This window comes from Eulemur rufifrons, chromosome 2 (assembly GCF_041146395.1).
Source record: "Eulemur rufifrons isolate Redbay chromosome 2, OSU_ERuf_1, whole genome shotgun sequence".
Taxonomy (NCBI): Eukaryota; Metazoa; Chordata; class Mammalia; order Primates; family Lemuridae; genus Eulemur; species Eulemur rufifrons.
In genome coordinates this window covers 97,626,400-97,645,300 of record NC_090984.1, presented here as the reverse complement: position 1 = coordinate 97,645,300, position 18,901 = coordinate 97,626,400, and the positions used below count along the sequence as shown (strand labels likewise).

At 37.1% G+C, this 18,901-nt stretch overlaps 1 protein-coding gene across 2 annotated transcripts; it reads left to right on the top strand.

Annotated features, from left to right (window-relative positions):
* Positions 1–594: 594 nt before the first annotated feature.
* Positions 595–17,465, top strand: COX16 (cytochrome c oxidase assembly factor COX16). Of its 2 annotated transcripts, XM_069488420.1 has the most exons (4): positions 595–772; positions 9,303–9,374; positions 14,250–14,312; positions 17,328–17,465. In XM_069488420.1, exons 1-4 carry the CDS (start codon positions 704–706, stop codon positions 17,442–17,444), a joined length of 321 nt encoding a protein of 106 aa, XP_069344521.1. In that variant the 5' UTR covers positions 595–703; the 3' UTR covers positions 17,445–17,465. The 2 variants fall into 2 exon arrangements, with proteins under 2 accessions (XP_069344521.1, XP_069344527.1); XM_069488426.1 differs by lacking the exon at positions 9,303–9,374.
* Positions 17,466–18,901: the final 1,436 nt, after the last annotated feature.

Sequence of the window (18,901 nt, the reverse complement as noted above, 5' to 3'; positions counted from 1 at the left end):
CTAGCTTCAAAATACCTTTTTTCCCCCCTATGTGCCAGGAAGTGTTCTAAAATGACGTTAGTCTAGACTCAGAAGATGGTCTGGCGTGATGGCTCATGCCTGTAATCCTAGTACTCTGGGAGGCCGAGGGGGGGAGGATCGCTTTAAGTCAGGAGTTCCAGGCCAGCCTGACAAAGAAAGAGTGAGATCCCATCTCTACTAAAAAATAGAAAAAGTTAGCCTGGTTTGGTGGCCTATGCCTGTAGTCCCCGCTACGCAGGAGGCTAAGGCAGGAGGATCGCTTGAGCCCAGGAGTTTGAGCTTGCAATAAGCTATGATGACGCCACTGCACTCTACCCTGGGCGACGGAGCGACAGTCTCTCTCAACAAAACAAAACAAAAACAGAAGATGGGAAAGACCACTTTCCATATCAATTAAATGGGGACCGCAAACAGCATTCAAGTCCCTAAATCCCAATTGCACGCCCGGGTTTGGGAACCAAAATCGCTGACGCCCCAATTTCTGGGCGGATGCGCGAGTATGTTACGGTGAATCGATTGCTTTTGCCTGGCGGAGGCCTGTTACTAAAGGACCGCTTCCGGAAGAGCGACGGCAAAGAGATGAGTCAAGGACGTATTCGGTTTGGCTGGAGCTTGGGCTGCTGAGATTTGGGAGTCAGCGCCGGGCCTGATTGGAGATCTAAGTGGGTCGAAGGATTTCGTCATGTTTGCACCCGAGGTGATGCGTGCCTTGCGTAAGAACAAGACCCTTCGCTACGGAGTTCCCATGTTGGTGAGTGGGATGAAGAGAAAGTGTGATGCTGGAGTTCCGGAAGGGGTGGAACCTCTTCTCAGGCGGGCTCAAGACTGCGGGGTTATGTGTACGTGCACCTGGGCTTGGAAGGAGCTGACGACAGGTGTAGAGTTTTTAGACAGTCTTTTTTCTAGTCTTCTTCCCTCGCTCGTAGTGGGATCTCGGGGTCCTCCTGCTTCCCCCGGTAGTTACCGGGATCTACCAGCTTGTGAGTGTGGCATCTTTTCCATTGTCGAACGTGGTCGTTGTTAACTGTTCTTGATTTACAGTTGAGTAAACTGAAGCTCAGAGAACGATATCAGAACCAGAGTTTAACCGAAGTCTGGATGATTAAGCTTGCCTACCCCACCCCCACCTCCCGCTATATTTTGACGATACTTGTGGATCGTTGGGACTAGGTGTATTTAATATAAATGTACAATTTCTGGTATTTCCCTGTCTCAGCTTCCTAGTTTATGAATTGGCTTGATTCTTCCAGGGTTATTGTGATGAACTAAATAAGACTTTGTGAATAAAGTGTTTAGCACACTGCCTGCCACATTGTAGCAGCCCTCAAATGGTCACTGTGTCACAATTTATATTTCTAAAGCACTGTGAAAGCAGCTTTGGTGTTTTTATGTTTGCATCCAATTCTGCAGAGTTCCCTAAAGATGTCATGAGGATGCAGGTTGAGGCTGACATAAAACCAGCCAGTGCTGAAATCCAGACGACTCTCTTTATTTGCTCTTTGATCATGAGCAAGTTTTTTTGCTTCAGCAAGCTTTGAGGTCACAGTAAATGAAATAATTTAAGTAAAGCATATGAACAAGAGCTGCTTTCTTTTAAATACAGAATAGTTTATTGCTTTGGTATAGATGTTTGCGCAGGTGTAGTTACCAGCTTTTGCATTTAAGCAGACTAAAGGAAAGAAGTGACCTTAGAAAAGTAATGAGGTTTTTTTACTTATCTTTAATGAATCTGAATTTTAGAAAACTCCTTATGTATATTTAAAAGAGTTTGAAGATAATTGTCTTTATAAGATAATGTAGTAATTTATTTGTGTACATGACAAGGCATGTATAAAAACTATCCTCTGCCCCAGAATGGAGAGCCATTCAGAAGCACTGTGAATGTCGTCACTGACTTCAAGTCACCAGCATGTCCCAATAGAAGCCAGTTTGATTTTTGTTTCTCACCATTCAAAATCATCAAAGCCAAAGTCTTAAAACCACTATGCATTGAAGTAACTTCTTTGTTTTAGTTCGTGGATTGGAAAATATCACAATGGACTTCTTCGCAAGTATTAAATATATTACTCTAGACTGTTCTCTATGTCCGTATTGGACCTAGAGGATCATATTTCTGAACATGAGCCCTAAACATGTAAATATAGTTGACCCGTGAACAACATGGGTTTGAGCTGCATCATCCACTTATATGCGGATTTTTTTCCACCTCTGCCACCCCTGAGACAGGAAGATCATTCTCTCCTCTTCCTCTTCAGTCTGCTCAACATGAAGACAACGACAAGGATGAAGACCTTTATGATGAGCCACTTCTGCTTAATGAATAGTAAATATATTTTCCTTATGATTTCCTTAATAACATTTTCTTTTCTCTAACTTATTTTTTTGTAAGAATATAATATATAATACATAGAATATATAAAATATGTGTTAATTATGTAATCAGAAAGGCTTTCTGGTCAACAGTAGGCTATCAGTAGTTAAGTTTTGGGGGAGTCAAAAGCTATATACATGGATTTTTGGGGGAGTCAAAAGCTATATACATGGATTTTTGACTGTGTAGGGGATTGATGTCCCAACCCCAGCATTGTTCAAGGGTCAACTGTAATTTCGTAGAGGAAAATATTGTATTCAGTACCCTAAAGCTCATCATTACTAGAAAAAACTCAGAAGATACATTCTGTTCATCATGTATCAGTCAAATATGCCGTAATTACTATACTACGTTTATTTTCAAGTTGATATTATTTCCTCTCTTGGATAAACATTATTGAGTCATAGGAATCTTTATGCAACAACACACAGAAGAGGCCTTCAATTACCAGGTATATGCTAATATGCTAATAATATTCCTTGTCTTCTAAACCACTTGAAGAAGGAGAATATATTTGTTGTTTCAACTACTGCACTGCCCGTTTAGTCCCAGAATTTACTTTTGTAATCTGACCAGTGACCTACTGGTTTCTACACACTAAAAAATGCACCCATTTAGAGGGTTCTATTCCATTGTTTTTAATATATCCTCAGTTATGCAACTATCATCACAATCTAAATTTAGAACATTTTCATCACCTCAAAAAGAAACATCATAAAACCATTAGCAGTCACTTCTCATTCTCTGCCACCCCTTACCCCACCCTAGGCAACCACTAATCTACTCCTGTCTATAGATTTGCTTATCCTAAACATTTCATATTAATACACTAATACAATATGTGGTGTTTTGTAACTGGCTTCTTCCACTTAGAGTGTTTTCAGGGTTCATGCACGTTGTAACCTGTATCAATACTTCATTCCCTTTTATGGCTATATAATATTCCATTATTTGCATATATAACATTTTGTTTATCCACTTATCAATTTATGAACGTTTGGGTTGTTTCCATTTTTTGGCTTTTATGAATAATGCTGCTATGAACATTTGTGTACAAGTTTTGTGTGGAGGTATGTTTTCATCTCTCTTGGGTAAGTTATATACCTAGAAATGGAATTGTTGGGTCTTATGGTAACTCAGTTTAACTTTTTGAGCAAGTGTTAGATGTTTTCCAAAGTGGCTGTATTATTTTAGATTCCCTCCAGCAACGTATAAGGTTTTCAGTTTCTCCATGTCCTTGTCAACACTTGTTATTGTCCGTCTTTTTTATTACCTTTTCTAATAGGTGTGAAATAGTTTCTATCTCATTGTGGTTTTGATTTGTATTTCCCTAGTAACTAGCGATGGTGAGCATCTTTCAGATATTTATTGGTCATTTGTATATCTTTTTTGGGGAAATGTCTGTTCAAATCCTTTGCCAATTGTTTAATTGGACTATTTTTCTTTATATTAAACAGACATTTCCTTTAACACCTGGAGCAAGCAAGTGTCCTAATCTTTGTCAAGGGGCTCTGCATGCTTTTATTGTGCATGCCTTCAACATTCAGCCATGCAATTTACATCCACCTTAAGCCTTCACTTTTTGCTTGCTCAGAGCTTTAAGATTAGCTATAGGTGAGAGTTTAGGGCCTTTTCAGGTCTTTCTTGAGCATACACATTGCTCTGGGCATACACACAGTTCTGTTCATGTGCATGACTTTCTAAATTCTCAGGAATGTGTTTGAGCTTTTTAAAGTACTCTATGGACACCTGATTCCTCACATTTTCTTTTTAAGCATTTAGATTAGCCTGTTGTTAGGCGTAACTCAGGCAGTCGTAATGTTAAACAATTGCCTCTGATTTTTTTCGACAAATACCATCTGGGAGAAGTCTGTTTGTACTACTTGAGTTCAAAATCAGGTAAACGAAAGACAGTCTTGTGAAGTCTGAAAGCAGGAACCGCCAGATCAGTCAAATAATGACAATTCTCGGAAGTGGGATTTTAAGGAGCTCCAACCCCTTTATCCTCTCGTGTGGGTGCTAGGCTTTACATCAGACTTGCAGGATGTAGGTTTTCATGGTTATCATGGAGCTGGGGTGGAGAGGAGAGAATAGTGCCAGTTAAAAATGCCACCAAGCTCGCTGTTCTTCCTGAGAGTCAGTCGTTTTTCTTAAGTAAATGCTGCCCATGTTACTGCAGGACTTTGCATAATTTCCAGAGTTTTGAAAAAGTTAATGTGACAATTTTCCATTGCTTTTATGGAAGAAAAGATTTTTGGGGATCCTTATTTCACCATATCATTGAGGTCACCCATTGGTTCTTTTTTATATCTTCTGTCTTGGTGAGATTTTTAAATTTTCCATTTGATTCAAGAAAATCTGTAGTTGCTGTTTGAAGCATTTTTGTGATGGTTCCTTTAAAATCTTTGCCAGATAATTCCAACCTCTGATTTTTCTCTGTGTTACCATCTCTTGTTAGTCTTTTTAAAGTCAAGTTTGTCTTAGTCTGTTTGTGTTGCTATAAAAGAATACCTGGGGCTGGGTAATTTATAGAGAAAAGAAGTTTATTTGGCTCACAGTTCTGCAGGCTGTACAAGAAGCATGGTGTCAACATCTGCTTCTGGTGAGGGCCTCAAGCTGCTTCTACTCATGGTGGAAGGTAGAAAGGGAGCCTGCATGTGCAGAGGTCCTTTGTTGAGAGAGGAGGCAAAAGAGGGCAGGGAAAACATTGCCAGGATCTTTTTTTTGAACAACCAGCTCTAGAGGAAAGTAATGGAGTGAGAACTCACTCATAACCATGAGGATGACACCAAGCCGTTCATGAGGGATCTGCCCCCATGACCCAAACATCTCCCACCAGCCCCACCTCCAACATTGGAGATCAAATTTCTACATGAAATTTGGAGGGTCAAATATCCAAACTATAGGAAAGTTGTTATTTTCCTGGTTCTTGGGCATTTTGAGTATTACAAACTATTATATAACTATAGGAAACTATATCCTATTTAAGTCTTCTACTTTAGCAGGAGGTCACCATGTTTAAAGTTTAGCATGTAGGTAGTAGCCTACTATTTTGGACTCTCTTTCCTGATAATTTAGTTCCAGAGCCTTTGCAATGCTAATCTGGTCTGCTTTGTTCACATGATGCTACTGGGATTCCTGCCTGATCATGTCTATGTGGAATGTTGTAATCAACATATAAATATTTTTAAAGCCATAGGATTGATTGAGATTATAAAGGAAGTGAGCAGAGAAGACCACCAAGCAGTGTGCCCTAGGTTTGGGGTATACAGGAGGAAACAATAAAGGAGACTAAGAGGGAATGACTCTGAAGTAAAAGAAAAACCAGATGTAAGGGAAGAGGAGGAGAATGTGACCAACTGTATCAATTTTTTTTTCATGAAATAAGAACAGAAAGTTAACCATTAGATTTAGTAATGTGGATGTCATTGATGGTTGGAATTGATCTAAGGTAGTATAGGAGGAGCAGCAAGTATAGACAACTCATTTTAGAAATTTTGCTACACATAGGAACAAAGAAATAGGTTAGTAACTGGAGGGGAAGTGATGTCTAGGAAAGTTTGTTAATAAGATAGAAAAAAAAATAGCATTTTTTATGATGAATTGTTTAGTGGTAAGATTTCAAATATACAGGAAAGGAGAGAATTGATGAATCAGTGTCCTTCGATAGATAAAAGAAGATAGGATCTAGTGCACAAATGAAGATATTTAGTTAGAAGTGTGGATTCTATGGCAACAAGTGGTAGGTGGTGTGGTGCAGTGCATTTCAAACACTACCTGCCCTTCCGCCCCCATGACCGCACACTATCTGTACATAGTCCTCCACAAAATTCCCCTTACTTCAGATACCAGGTGCAAGCTCCGGGTTTCTCGGGCCACCCATCCTTCTAACCAGCTGGTTACAAACTCAGGTGTTCAGCTACCCTTTCAGGTTCAGTAATTCACTAAAATGACTCAGAATTCAGGCGAACACTATACTTGTGATTACACCTTTACTGTACTGTGTTTACTATATTTGTAAAGAATACAAATTAGAAACAAACAAATTAAGAGACTGACAAGGTGAGGTCTAGGAGGGTCCTTTATGTGGAGCTTCTGTGTCTTTTCCCCATGGAATCAGGGCATGTCACCCTCTCAGCACATTGATGTGTTCATCAGCCAGGAAGTTCAATCAAGCTTCAGTCCAGAATTTTTATTGGAGTTTCATTATATTAATATAGGCATGGGTGATTGAACCACTGGGCACATGATTGAACTCAGTCTCCAGCCCTCCTCTTCTCCCTTGAGGTTTAGAGGTTGAGTTGATATCACATAGCTCAAAGACCTAGCCCTCAAGTCGTATGTTTGGCCTTTCCAGCATGGCCAGGCTCTATCCTGAAATCATCTAGGGGCCCACCATGAGTCACCTCCAGTCTCAGTCATTTATATAGCTATAAAGTAATACCTAAGGCTGGGTAATTTACAGAGAAAAGAGGCTTATTTGGCTCACAGTTCTGCAAGCTGTACAAGAAGCATGGTGCCAGCATCTGCTTCTGGTGAGGGCTTCAGGGTGCTTCCATTTATAGCTGAAGGCAGGGGGGAGCTGGCATCACATGGCTAGAGGAAGGAAGCTGGAGAGAGAGGGGAAAAAGGTGCCAGGCTCTTTTTAACAATTAGTTCTCACAAAAACTGATAGAGTAAGAACTCATTTCCATGAGGTTAGCACCAAGCCATTCATGAGGGATCCATCCCCATGACCCAAACACCTCACTAGGTCCCACCTCCAACACTGGTGATAAAATTTCAACATATTTGGAGGGGACAGATATCCAAACTATATCACCTCCTTAGCATAAACTCAGGTATTATCCCAGGAGCCCACCATGAATAGCAAAGACATCTGTCATTCAGGAAATTCCAAGTGAGAAGCTTCTTCCCAGGAACCCAGGACAAAGACTAGGAAAATTCTTTATTATGCATAATGTGGGTGCTGTGATTGCAGTAGTCCAGAAAAGAGATAATGGTGGCCTGAACTAGGGTATTAGAAGAAGATATTGTCAAAAATTGTCAGATTCAAGAAATATTTTGAAAACAAAAGACGACAAAACTCAGGGTTATATTAGATATATGGGGTATGAATGAGGAGCTTAAGATGACTCCAAAGAAGTTGACTTGAAGAATCAGATGGAAGTAATTGACATTTACTGGGATGCAAAGACTGGTTAGAGCAGGTTGGGGCAGGAAGAGTGTTGGAGTAAGGATCAAGAGTTAGTCTTTTATGTTAATTTGTGTATATACCTATTGGATTTTGAAGTGGAAATGTCAAATAAGAAGGCAGGTCTTCAGTTCAGGGTAATATTTCCTATTGAATACACATTTGGAGGTTGTTAGGTTATGGGGCTGTTTAAGTCCATGGAATTGGATGGCATCACCTAGGGATTCAGTGTTGGTTGAGAATGGGTAGAAGAGGTATAAAGACTGAGTCTTTCATGGTACCTCCAATATTTTCAAATGAGAAGATAAGGAAGAATGAATAAAAGGAAACTGAGAGGAGGTGGGAAAACTAGGAGTGTGTCTTTTCATTGAAACTAAGAGACAAGTTTTTTTACTTACGCAAAGAATTCTTACATGTTGATATCGCAGCTATTAGCTGTTTATATATAAGAGATACTTTTTCTCATTTGTTTTCTTTTGCTTTTATATTGTCTTTATTTCACTTATTCATCAGGTAGAAGTTTTAAATTTTTATGTGGTCACATATACTGGGTTTTGAAATTCATAGCCTCATGGTTAGTATTCTTAACTTCAAAATTATAAAGTTTTACAGTCTCAAGAATTTTTGTAAAAAAAATTATAAATGTTTATATTTTATAATGTTTTATGCCTTTTATATTTAATTGTTTTATTAGTAGTATGAATATATTGATATAAAAAGGAAAGTAGGAATCAAACTTTATTTTTTTCCAAATGGCTAGAAATTTGCGTGTTTAGGAGGAGTGATTAAAGCCAGTTAGATTTTTGGATGAGATGATAAAGCAGCAATGACAATTCAGATGATCTTTTTAGGTTACCACATAGTGAGAAGTATGGCATAGTTCATGATTCCTTTATCACTTGGTAAGAAAATGAGGGACAATGCTCTCCAATTGGCTTATTTTGCAAAATCATAAGATTGAAAAAAATTCTGGTTGTGGAGAAACAAGGCCAGAATTTTACTCCTGGGTTTACCCTATGTAATTATGTTGTTAAAAGAAATAAAAACTTTAAACAAAATGAATTTTCTTAAGTTTATTTGAGCAAAGAAAATTCATGAGCCAGGCATCACTCAGAACCAGAAGTGGTTCAGAGAGCTCTGCTCTGCAACATGGGTAGTGAGTATTTATAGATAAAACAAGGAAGTACAGAAATAGGTTGATTGGTTACAGCTGGGCATCTGCCTTCTTTTGACCTGGTCTAATCAGTTGACTGATCAAGTTTTGGTTTCTTTACCTGCTAAGCTTGCATAGGAATTCAAAGTATAGACAGCCTTAGGCCAAATTTAATTTAATAATGGGCAAGTTAGTTGGCTGTGCTGTTATTTTCTCATTTGTCAAATGTTTTATTATATTTTGTTTTGTTTCCTTAGCTGATAGGTTTGTTGTAAGGGTCAAATAATATAATGCTTCTCATGATGTTATTAAACTATAAGATCAAGTTCACGTACGAGGTGCTGATTTTGGTATTTGGTAATGATGTGCTATAATGTTTCCTAAACAGTATATATACTACATCTACTCTGAAAAGAAGAGTGGAAAAATAATCTATAGGATTAACCAGGAAAAATAATGTATAGGATTTTTATAATGTCTCTGTTGTTATTATTCAGATAAGTAATCCGTGGATAGGTTGAATTTTACCCTTCTATTGTGTTTAATTGTTTCCTTTTTTTCAGTTGCTGATTGTTGGAGGCTCTTTTGGTCTTCGTGAGTTTTCACAAATCCGATATGATGCTGTGAAGATTAAAGTAAGAACTATAATTGGAGTCGACATAGGTCTGTGTGTATGTATGTTCTGGTTTAGGAGAATTGTATACTCAGTATACTAAGCATTCTGAGTTTGTTTCGCTTTTCAAAGTTAATGTATGATCTTTGTGCTCTTTTCTTTCTTTCTTTTTTTTTTTTTTTGTTTTGTTTTTTGAGACAGAGTCTTGCTCCTTCACCCCAGCTAGAGTGCAGTGGTATGATCATAGCTCACTGCAAGCTCAAACTCCTTGGCTCAAGCGATCCTCCTGCCTCAGCCTTCTGAGTAGCTGGTCCTACTAGTGGGCACCATGATGCCCGGCTGATTGTTTTATTTTCAATAGAGATGCGGTCTCACTCTTGCTCAGGCTGGTCTTGAACTCCCGATCTAAGGCAGTCCACCCACCTCCACCTCCCAGGCTGCTAAGATTACAGGCATGAGCCACCATGCCCAGCCTTTGTGCTTTTTGTTAATCTTTAAAATAATGTTAATGATCCCATGAAAGTGAATCTTGAAATACAAAGAATTTAGTAATCTTTCTTCTTATTTATTAGAAAATTTGTAATATTGTTAGCTTTCTCCCACAAAATATGATCTGGTCTAGTTGTTTTCAGGATTTAGAAGGGACTAAAGAACATGGGTCAACAATTTCACTTCATTTTATCTCTCCAATTATTAATATCAATTAGCTGTTTCATATTAATATCAGTAATTTAATAAAGTATATTGATATGTATCTTCAGTAACTGTCACTAAAAGAAAGGAATATGATTTTTCATTATAAGTAAAGATACCTATCTTTTTATAGTATCTACTTTGAGGTAGGACTATACTCATTCATATATATATACTTATATATACACGTATATAAGTATATGTATATATACACACATGCTCAGATGCTCGTTGACTTACAGTGGGGTTACATCCCAATAAACTCATTGCAAGTCAGAAATGCATTTATTACCCTGATAAACCGATCGTAAAGTTGAAGAATTGTAGGTCAAACCACTGCAAGTTGAGGACCATCTGTATATTACTGTCATTATGTTACAGGTGAGGAAACTGAGACTCAGAAAGCTTAACTAGCTTGCCTAAGGTCACATGACTATTTAGGGATAGAGCTAAGATTCTTACCCTCTGTGATTATACAATTATTGTCAAATTCAGGCCAGGTATTACATAAAAATTCTGTCTCATTTATTCAGAAATACGTAGTTTTGTTTGTGGCATATATCTGATCTTTGTAAGTTTTTTTCCAAGTAATGTATGTGTTTCATTAGCAGACCTCAGTAATATTGGTGGGAAAGTAAGGAGTATAAAAGCCTATTCATTTTCTCAGTTAATTTTATGGTTTTAGTGAAAGCAGCTATAGCTGGTCTTAAAGATAGTAGATATTAGAGTAAATACTACATTTTAAAAGAACATGTAGTTTCTATGAGGAAATAGAACAATTTTTAGTTAACTAAACAATTTCAGTTAATTTTCAGTTAACTAACAATTTTCAGTTTAACTATGTTAAAAGGTTTCAGTTAGCATCCCAATTACTTTATGAAGGAATTTTTTTTTCTTTCCCTTTAAGATAAAAGTTATGGTCATCTGACATTTAGAAGTGGGAGAACACGTATGTATTTGAAAAATAATTGAATATTCATCATGTGTGAATCATTTGTTAGAACCTTCAGATAAAGTGTCAAGAAACTGATTTTTACAGAGCTTATAAAATAATCAAGGCTGGAAGATATCTGATAAAAAAAAAAAAAAAAGTACCCAAACATACAATATAGCAATGCCCAGTAAAATGCCATTACTAGAACTTCAAGGAGAGGCACAGAGATTAGACTTGGGAAAGGGGAATCAGAGAAGGTTTGCTAAAGGTGTCAACCCTTAAATTAGTCTTTAAGAATGAGTAAGAATTAGCTAAATAGCAGAAATGATTTATATTCTATAAGGTAGAGGGAGTATTGAGTCTATGGTCAGAGTTTCATCTTAGAACTCTCTCTCAGGCAGTGGAGTACAGAATGGAAATGGATGGGGATTGGGGGAGCAATATAGAAAGGGAGAGATTGTTTGGATTGGAAATAAAGAGACCTGTTAGGATTCTGGGGCAGTAGCACAAAAGAGCAATAATGGAACCTGAAATAAAACATTTGCAATGGTGATAAAGAGAAATGAATGGGTTCCAGGAAACTTTTTTTTTTTTGCAGCAAATTGATAGTATTTGATGATTGATGTACGTAATATAAAAATATGAATAAATCTAGGATGACTCAAGGTTTTAGTTTTGAGGACTGGATAACTGGTGGTGCTGATCAGCCACTGAAGGAGAATGAGGGAGGTTGAGATAACAGGAGAGGTCTAGAAGACGGAGAGAAGGTACAGAGAACAAGGTTAGGTAAGGTCAAGAGAATGAAGCTAATTGAAGTTGAGAGGACAAGGTAAGTTAAAGTCAAGAGAATAAGGTTAAAAGAATGAGATTGGTCAAGGTCTAGAGGAGGAGGATGAGAGAACAAGATTGAGGTGAGAAGGACCAGAAGACAAGGCCTACTAAGAGTCAGAGACTGAGGTTGTTTGACGTTCAGAGGTCAAACTCAGGTGAAGTCCAAAGTCAGTTTTTGGGCAAGATTGAGTTCAGATAAGGTAGAGAGGATGAGTTAGGCTAAGGTTGAGTGGAGCTGAGAGGGTGAGTTTTGTCCTTAAAGATTGAGAGGATAGGATTGGTTGAGATTGACAGCAGTTGCAAGGATTGAGAGGTTGAGGTCAAGGGGGGCGTCAAGAAGGCTAGATTGGTGAGTCAAGAGGGGTTGAGACTGGAGTCTAGAGGACAAAGTTGGTTTAGAAAAATCAAAACAGGGTAAGTTCTGTTGAGAAATTTGGAGAAGGGTGGAGAAAAGGCAGTATTGATTTGGGGTGACCATCCATTGTAGTTTGCTTGAGACTGTCCTGATTTTAGTACTAAAAGTTTGGCATCCCAGTACAGAAAAATTCCTGCTTTTCAGTGATCGGTGTGACAGATTCAGAGGAAAGTAAAAGCACCATAAGGCAGCCTAAAAAAATAAGGGCTAAAGCAACAGCTTTTAATTTTTATTGTGAAATAGAAATGGCATAGTTTATCTGTGGTCTGTAGTGGCTACTTCTAGTTTTTTTCCTGGTTGCTGATACTGATAGCTAGGTATCCACAGTAATGGATGACCTATTGTTGCATCACACCAAGTGAGGTGATTTAAGTGTGCAGTTTAAGTACATTGCAGTTGTGAGCAGTAACAGTCTTTGACTTTGCCCATCTGCCCATATGTTGTGCTGTGTAAGAAGATAGTGCTAGTTTAATTTTTTTTCTTTTTCTTTTTTTTTTTTTTTTTTTTTGAGACAGGGTCTTGCTCTGTTGCCTGGACTAGAGTACAGTGGTGTTATCACAGCTCACTGCAGCCTCAAACTTCTGAGCTCCAGCCATCTTCCTGCCTTAGCCTCCCAAGTAGCTGAGATTACAAGTGCACACCACCATGCCTGGCTAATTTTTTAAAAAATTTTTTGTAGAGACAGAGTCTCACTATATTGCTCAGGCAGGTGATGAACTCCTCCCACCTCACCTTCCCAAAGTGAGAGGGATTGCAGGCATGAGCCACCACGCCTAGCCAGTTTTTAACATTATATTTTAAAAAAAAAAAATCTTTTTTATAGTTTTTGGGGAAAGGCATGTACACTAGAAGTCTGTAATGCAGCTGTTCTGATTTGTCCTGTTCACCTGTGACTGCCACTGTTTAAGCCTGTGCTGGATGATGTTTGTGTTGGGAGCTGGGTGAGACCCTCTCCACAGAGGCTGGTATTGTGGGGATTGCTCTGCCCAGGGTCTCCCTGCACAGGTGACAGTGGCAGCTGGGGGAGGCTGTCTAGGCAATGGCCATGGTTCCCGGGCTATGGGTGTTTGCTTGAACCAGGTCCCAGTGTACTGGCAGCTTGAGGCTAGGAAGTCCCTGGTGGGGCGTTAGACCTTGGAGCAGGAATTCTTTGCTATTTTCATTTAATTATTGCATTTCCTTCCTTTTCTTTACTCTCTAATTCTGGAACCTCTAGTAGATACATGTTAGAATTTCTGGATCTAGCTTTCCTAATACACCTTTTCTTTTATCCATCTCATTTTTATCTCTTCGTACATTATTCTAGTGGAATCCTCTGGTTATACTTCTGGTTTACTTATTTGGTCTTATGCTATGTTCATCACTCACTATTCAGCTATTCTATTTAATTTAATTTGGTTTGTTGTTTATTGATTTCAGCCATCACATTTCTTTCCTAAACACTTTTCCACACACAAAAAAGACTTTTTACATGAGTAACATGACATTAGTTCCTATTTAGTACTATAGAATCCTATTTTTTTCATAGATGTCTCTTTATTTCTGGTCTATGGAAGGTGTCCTTTTTTGTTTTCAAGTGCAACATTATGTTTAGTAGTATCTTGCATATCATTTCTATGTAACATAATTTAGGTTGGTGGTCAGTAGTGTGGACTCTGGAAGCAGAGGGCCAACGCTCAAAGCTAAGCTCTGCCTCTTTGACAAGTTATTCAAACTCCCTATGTCCCATTTTCCTTACTTATGATAACAATAATACTTACAGGTTTTTTGAGGATTAAACAAGATAACGTATGTCAAAATGCCTTGCACATAAAAAGTGCTCAGTAAATATTGCCTGTTGTTAGTTGCAATAGTGGTGGTAGTAGTACATTAGTTATGATTACGTGATTAGAGTGGATTGAGAAGATTTTGCCATGTGTTTGTATTCGGCCATATTATTTTAGCCATCCCTTCTATAACTTTTAAAATCAAAAATTGAATCTCACAGACTTAAATAACGTATGATGCCTCTTTCTTTTCTACAGATTGATCCTGAATTGGAAAAAAAACTGAAAGAAAATAAAGTATCTTTAGAGTCAGAGTATGAGGTACAGTATGTTAATATAGTCTCTGTCCTACACAGTCTTACTAGTCAGCAACTGATTTTATCTGCCTTAAAGTAAACTTAAATTATTGGTAGTGCAGAAAAAAAAGAATTTATCTTGAATATATGGTATTTGGTAAACTATATAGTCATTTGAAAAGAAAATAAAAATGGGTGCATACTTAATATACTGCAACTAAATAAATTCCAGATGCACAAAGAATTGAAAAATAAAAAACAAAATGCTGAAAGTGCCAGGAAAAAAAATGGAGATTTTCTTTGTGGTCTTGAGTGAGAGAAGCCTATTTAAATGTGATATAAAGCCCAAAAGCTATAAAAATAAAGATTAATAATTTCATACATAAAAATTCAAAAGTTCAACCTAAAAAACTGATGTATATAAATTCACAAGTTATGGGAGAAATCCTAAAAATATAGTTTGCCTTACCATGGCAAATTAGTTTATTTAAATATGAAGACCACCTACAAATCAATATGAAGAAATACAACTCAGTTGGTCAGTAGGAACATGGGCAAAGCATGTAAAAAGTTCAGATGAAAGGAAATAAGTATGAATTCCTGTGCTCAGTTTATCATAATAGAATGTCAGTCAATTAAAGTTTTAGTGAGGTATCATTTTCCACCCATCTGATTAGCAAAAATCAAAGAGTTTAAAAGCACACTGTATTATGGGATGTGGTGAAGGAGTGTGTTCTCCATCTCTTATAGTTTGATTGTTTTTTTTACCGGATCCTGTTTTCTCGTTTCTATGTCTTGTCATTTTTGGTTGAAAAGTAGAACTTGTGAATAATATATTGAAGAAAATTCTGAAGAGTGTTGACTTTCATTTTAGCAGGCAGTTTAATTATTGTCTAATCACCTTGAACTTGGTTTTGTGCCTTGTAAGAGAGTATCTGTGGAAAGGCTATGGTCTTTTCTAGGCCCCTTTAACTTGTTGGGACTCAATCTTGACACTCTCTCCCCAGAGGATCTTGACAGGTGTTGGCTTTAAGCTTGGGAAGAGTCTAAAGTAAGTCTTAATCTCGGACATAATCTTTACTCCTGAAGAGCAGCCTTTTTAGTGTCTTAGGTGGATGTCAAGGTAGCAACAAGGTATTATGGAGAGATCTCCATGCTGGCAGGGCTGAAAAATCTCTCTTTTTTTGTTGTTTTTTGGTTTTTTTGGAGATAGGGTCTCACTGTATCACCCAGGCAAGAGTACATAGCCACATAGCAGCCTCAGAATCAGCAGCCTCATAATCATGGGCTCAAGTGATACTCTCACCTCAGCCTCCCAAGTAGCTAGGACTACAGGTGCATGCCACCACGCCCAGCTAGTTTTTTTCCCCATTCTTTGTAGAGACAGGGTCTTGCTCTATTTCCCAGATTGGTCCTGAACTCCTGGGCTCAAGCAGTCCTTCTGCATCAGCCTCCCAAGTAGCTGGTACTACAGGCACGTGCCACCACACCTGCCTTAAAAATCCCATATTCTTGACAGTTTTTCCTCAGCATTTCCTGACTCTGTTCCACTCTTAATCTTATAGCTGTTGGTTAAGTGGTAAGTCTTTGGTGGTCTTGCCCAGCACATTTATACAGCCCAGTCTTTAGGCACTCTGCATGTTTTACAGAATTTTACAGAGAATTTTTCCTTCACCAAAGATCTCTAAAGACTAGACCACTTTTACATGAATTTTTTTTTTTGCCAACCTTGCATCTCATCTAAGAATTACCTTAAATTCTCCTAAGCATATATCTTATATTATCTGGATAATGGCTATAATTCTTTATTAAAACCTTTTCATAACTTCAGATTATTTCATAACTATACTTGAAAATGCCTTGCCACCTTCTTGCATGCTAAATTAGTAGAATTTTGTTCCTTCATATATATTTAACACAGACTCTTGATAAAACTATAAGTGAAATTTAGACAATGTTTTTATTCACTACTTTCCCATTATTTGGTTAAAAACTGTAATTTGCTACTTATAGATACATAAGTAGTATGCCAATAGTGATGCTGTGGAGGGTTTATCTGGGAGATTTTCCTTCTAGTTCTTTTAGAAACCGTAGAATTTGAGAACTGAAGAAACCATATAGAACATTTGGTCCAGTCTTTTTATTATTGCTTAGGAGAGAGTTAATGCTCAGATGGCTTAAACCACTTGCCAAAGTTTAAACCACTAGTTAGTAAAAGAATAATGCTGAGTATCCAAGTGTAAAGGTAAATTTATACCATTTTCCCTATCTCTGGTTATAAGCAATTGTTTGTTTTCTCAGCCATTTTTTTCTATCTTACTCAATTATTTCAGAACAATCAAAGCAGCAGATGCATAAAAGTTATTGTCAGAGTAGTGGTCAATAGAAGGGCGAAGAAACATTTATCTTCTTCCCATTTATCCTACTTTCATTTCTTTACTTGAGGGACACTTCAGACTAAATGAAGGTAGGACAATCTAAAACGTGTTAATAGTTAAAATTAGTTTCAATTGCCCAAAAGGGTTTTGCTCATGGTATATGTGGGAAAATTCTTTGCATTCTTAAGCCCAGGTTCATTTTTCAGGCACAAGACAAATCATCTTGGTCTCTTTTCTTTCTTGTGGAAGACTTTAGGACTCCGTCTTTGTTCTTTTCTTCTAATTTTCTGCCATCCTCTGTGATAACCCTTTTAGCCATTATTATGCTGGATCAGCCTTCAGATACAGACTTTTGTTTTCCCAGCTTTTCCATCTTTTTGTGCTCTCAAAAATAAAGGCATATACACTTTTTTTTCTATTTTAGTAGTTTTATGATAATAGAGAAAGATGGGCATTAACAATAATAGCAAATAAGAAAATTTTAAGAAATATGACATTTCTTCAGTTGTGCTTGGTCTGCAGTTGATTTATTTGGTAAAATTGTATTTGGGGGCGTATTGGATTCTTTCCACTCATTTATTCATTTATTCAGTAATGTCCTAATCAAAGCCACAAGGCTCCTGTGCTAATATGTATGCTTTAATTTTTTTTTGGTTCTGTAGAAAATAAAGGACTCCACTTTTGATGACTGGAAGAATATTCGAGGACCCAGGCCTTGGGAAGATACTGACCTTCTCCAAGGACAAAATCCAGAAATCTTTAAGACTAAGACAACTTGACTATGCTGATTCTTTTTTTTTTTTTTTAATTTTAAATAAAAATACCATAAACTGTTATTCTCACTGCATACTCCTTTCTAGGTAAAAGAAAATTCCAGGTTCATGGAAAACTGGATATGAGTAATTTGATGTCAGATAATCTTGGTAAAATGTCAAGTACAGGTCTTCATACTGTTTAGCTATTCCATTTGCAAATAAAAGTAACAGTGTTGACCACATTTACACTTTCAACACAAATGTGAATACTGCTACTAAATTATGTATGTATTCTATTCTCCAGCTACCCACCCATATTCCTTTTCTAATCGCCAGTAGGGCATCATTTTGAAACTTCATTTTGATTTCTGATTCCTAGTGAGAATAGCTGATCTGGATCCAGATTTTCACAGTAAAGCAGTGACTTTATGTCAGACCTATTAGGAAAAGAATAGTGATTTGATCAAAGTCTTGATTTTATATATAATACCTCACATAGTGTGCTAATCAGTCTCTAAAGCACCACCTGATGATTGTATTGATACCATTAACATGTCAAGGAAATTATATTATGGAAAATTTGTTCAGGTAATCCACAGAGGACTAAAATTTGGGAAACACTGGTTTAAGGTATACTTTATGCCTTGGAATAATTTGTTTTCAAATTGACACTCAAGTTTTTTTGTTTGTTGTGTTTTTTAACTTTGAGTTTATGCTATGATATGATCTCTAGGCAAAAGGATAGAATTGAGGAAAGTTAGTTTTTCTGAACTTACTTTCTCCTTTTCACCCCTGTCTGTCTTGGGCAACCTTGTTCCCCTACCTTCTGGTATTTTCATACTGAGCTCCAGATGCATAAAGTCTCAATGGAAACACTCCCCCTATAATTGCCAAAAAATTACAAACCCAACCCACCCTCTCCCCCCATCAAAATTTGTATTCTTTTCAGCAGGTTTGTTTTAGCAAAAAGTAGAGTAAGTTGATTATTTAGTCGTGATAATTTGTGATAGAGTTGATTTGTAAGAGTTATCTGGGAAAGCAATTGGGTTTCATAGGAGAGAGAAAAAAAAAACCCCTACCTGAACCTCACTTCTTACACAAAAGTAACTTAAAAATGGATCATTGATTTAAATAAGTAAAACATAAAACTATAAAACTTTTAGGAAAAACAAACAAACAAAACAGGAGAAAGTGTTCTGGACCTAGTGAATAGTTCTTGATGAATGGTTCTTACCAAAAAATATTCATAAAAGATGAACTCAACTATTAACCTTATCAAAATTACTAACTTTTGCTCACTAATAAAATTGATAAGCCTCTAGCCAGACTGAGAAAAAAGAAGACACAAATTACTAATACTATAAATTTAAAAATGGACTATCACTACTACCCATTTATATTAAAAGAATAATAAATATTAACAAGTCTGTGCCCACAATTTGGTAACCTAGATGAAGCAGCTCAATTTCCTGAAAGACACA

Coding starts and splice junctions, on each gene's coding strand:
- COX16 (XM_069488420.1), top strand. CDS start 704: ATGTTTGCACCCGAGGTGATGCGTGCCTTGCGTAAGAACAAGACCCTT. Junction 773..9,302: donor GCTACGGAGTTCCCATGTTG/GTGAGTGGGATG, acceptor CCTTTTTTTCAG/TTGCTGATTGTTGGAGGCTC. Junction 14,313..17,327: donor CTTTAGAGTCAGAGTATGAG/GTACAGTATGTT, acceptor TTGGTTCTGTAG/AAAATAAAGGACTCCACTTT.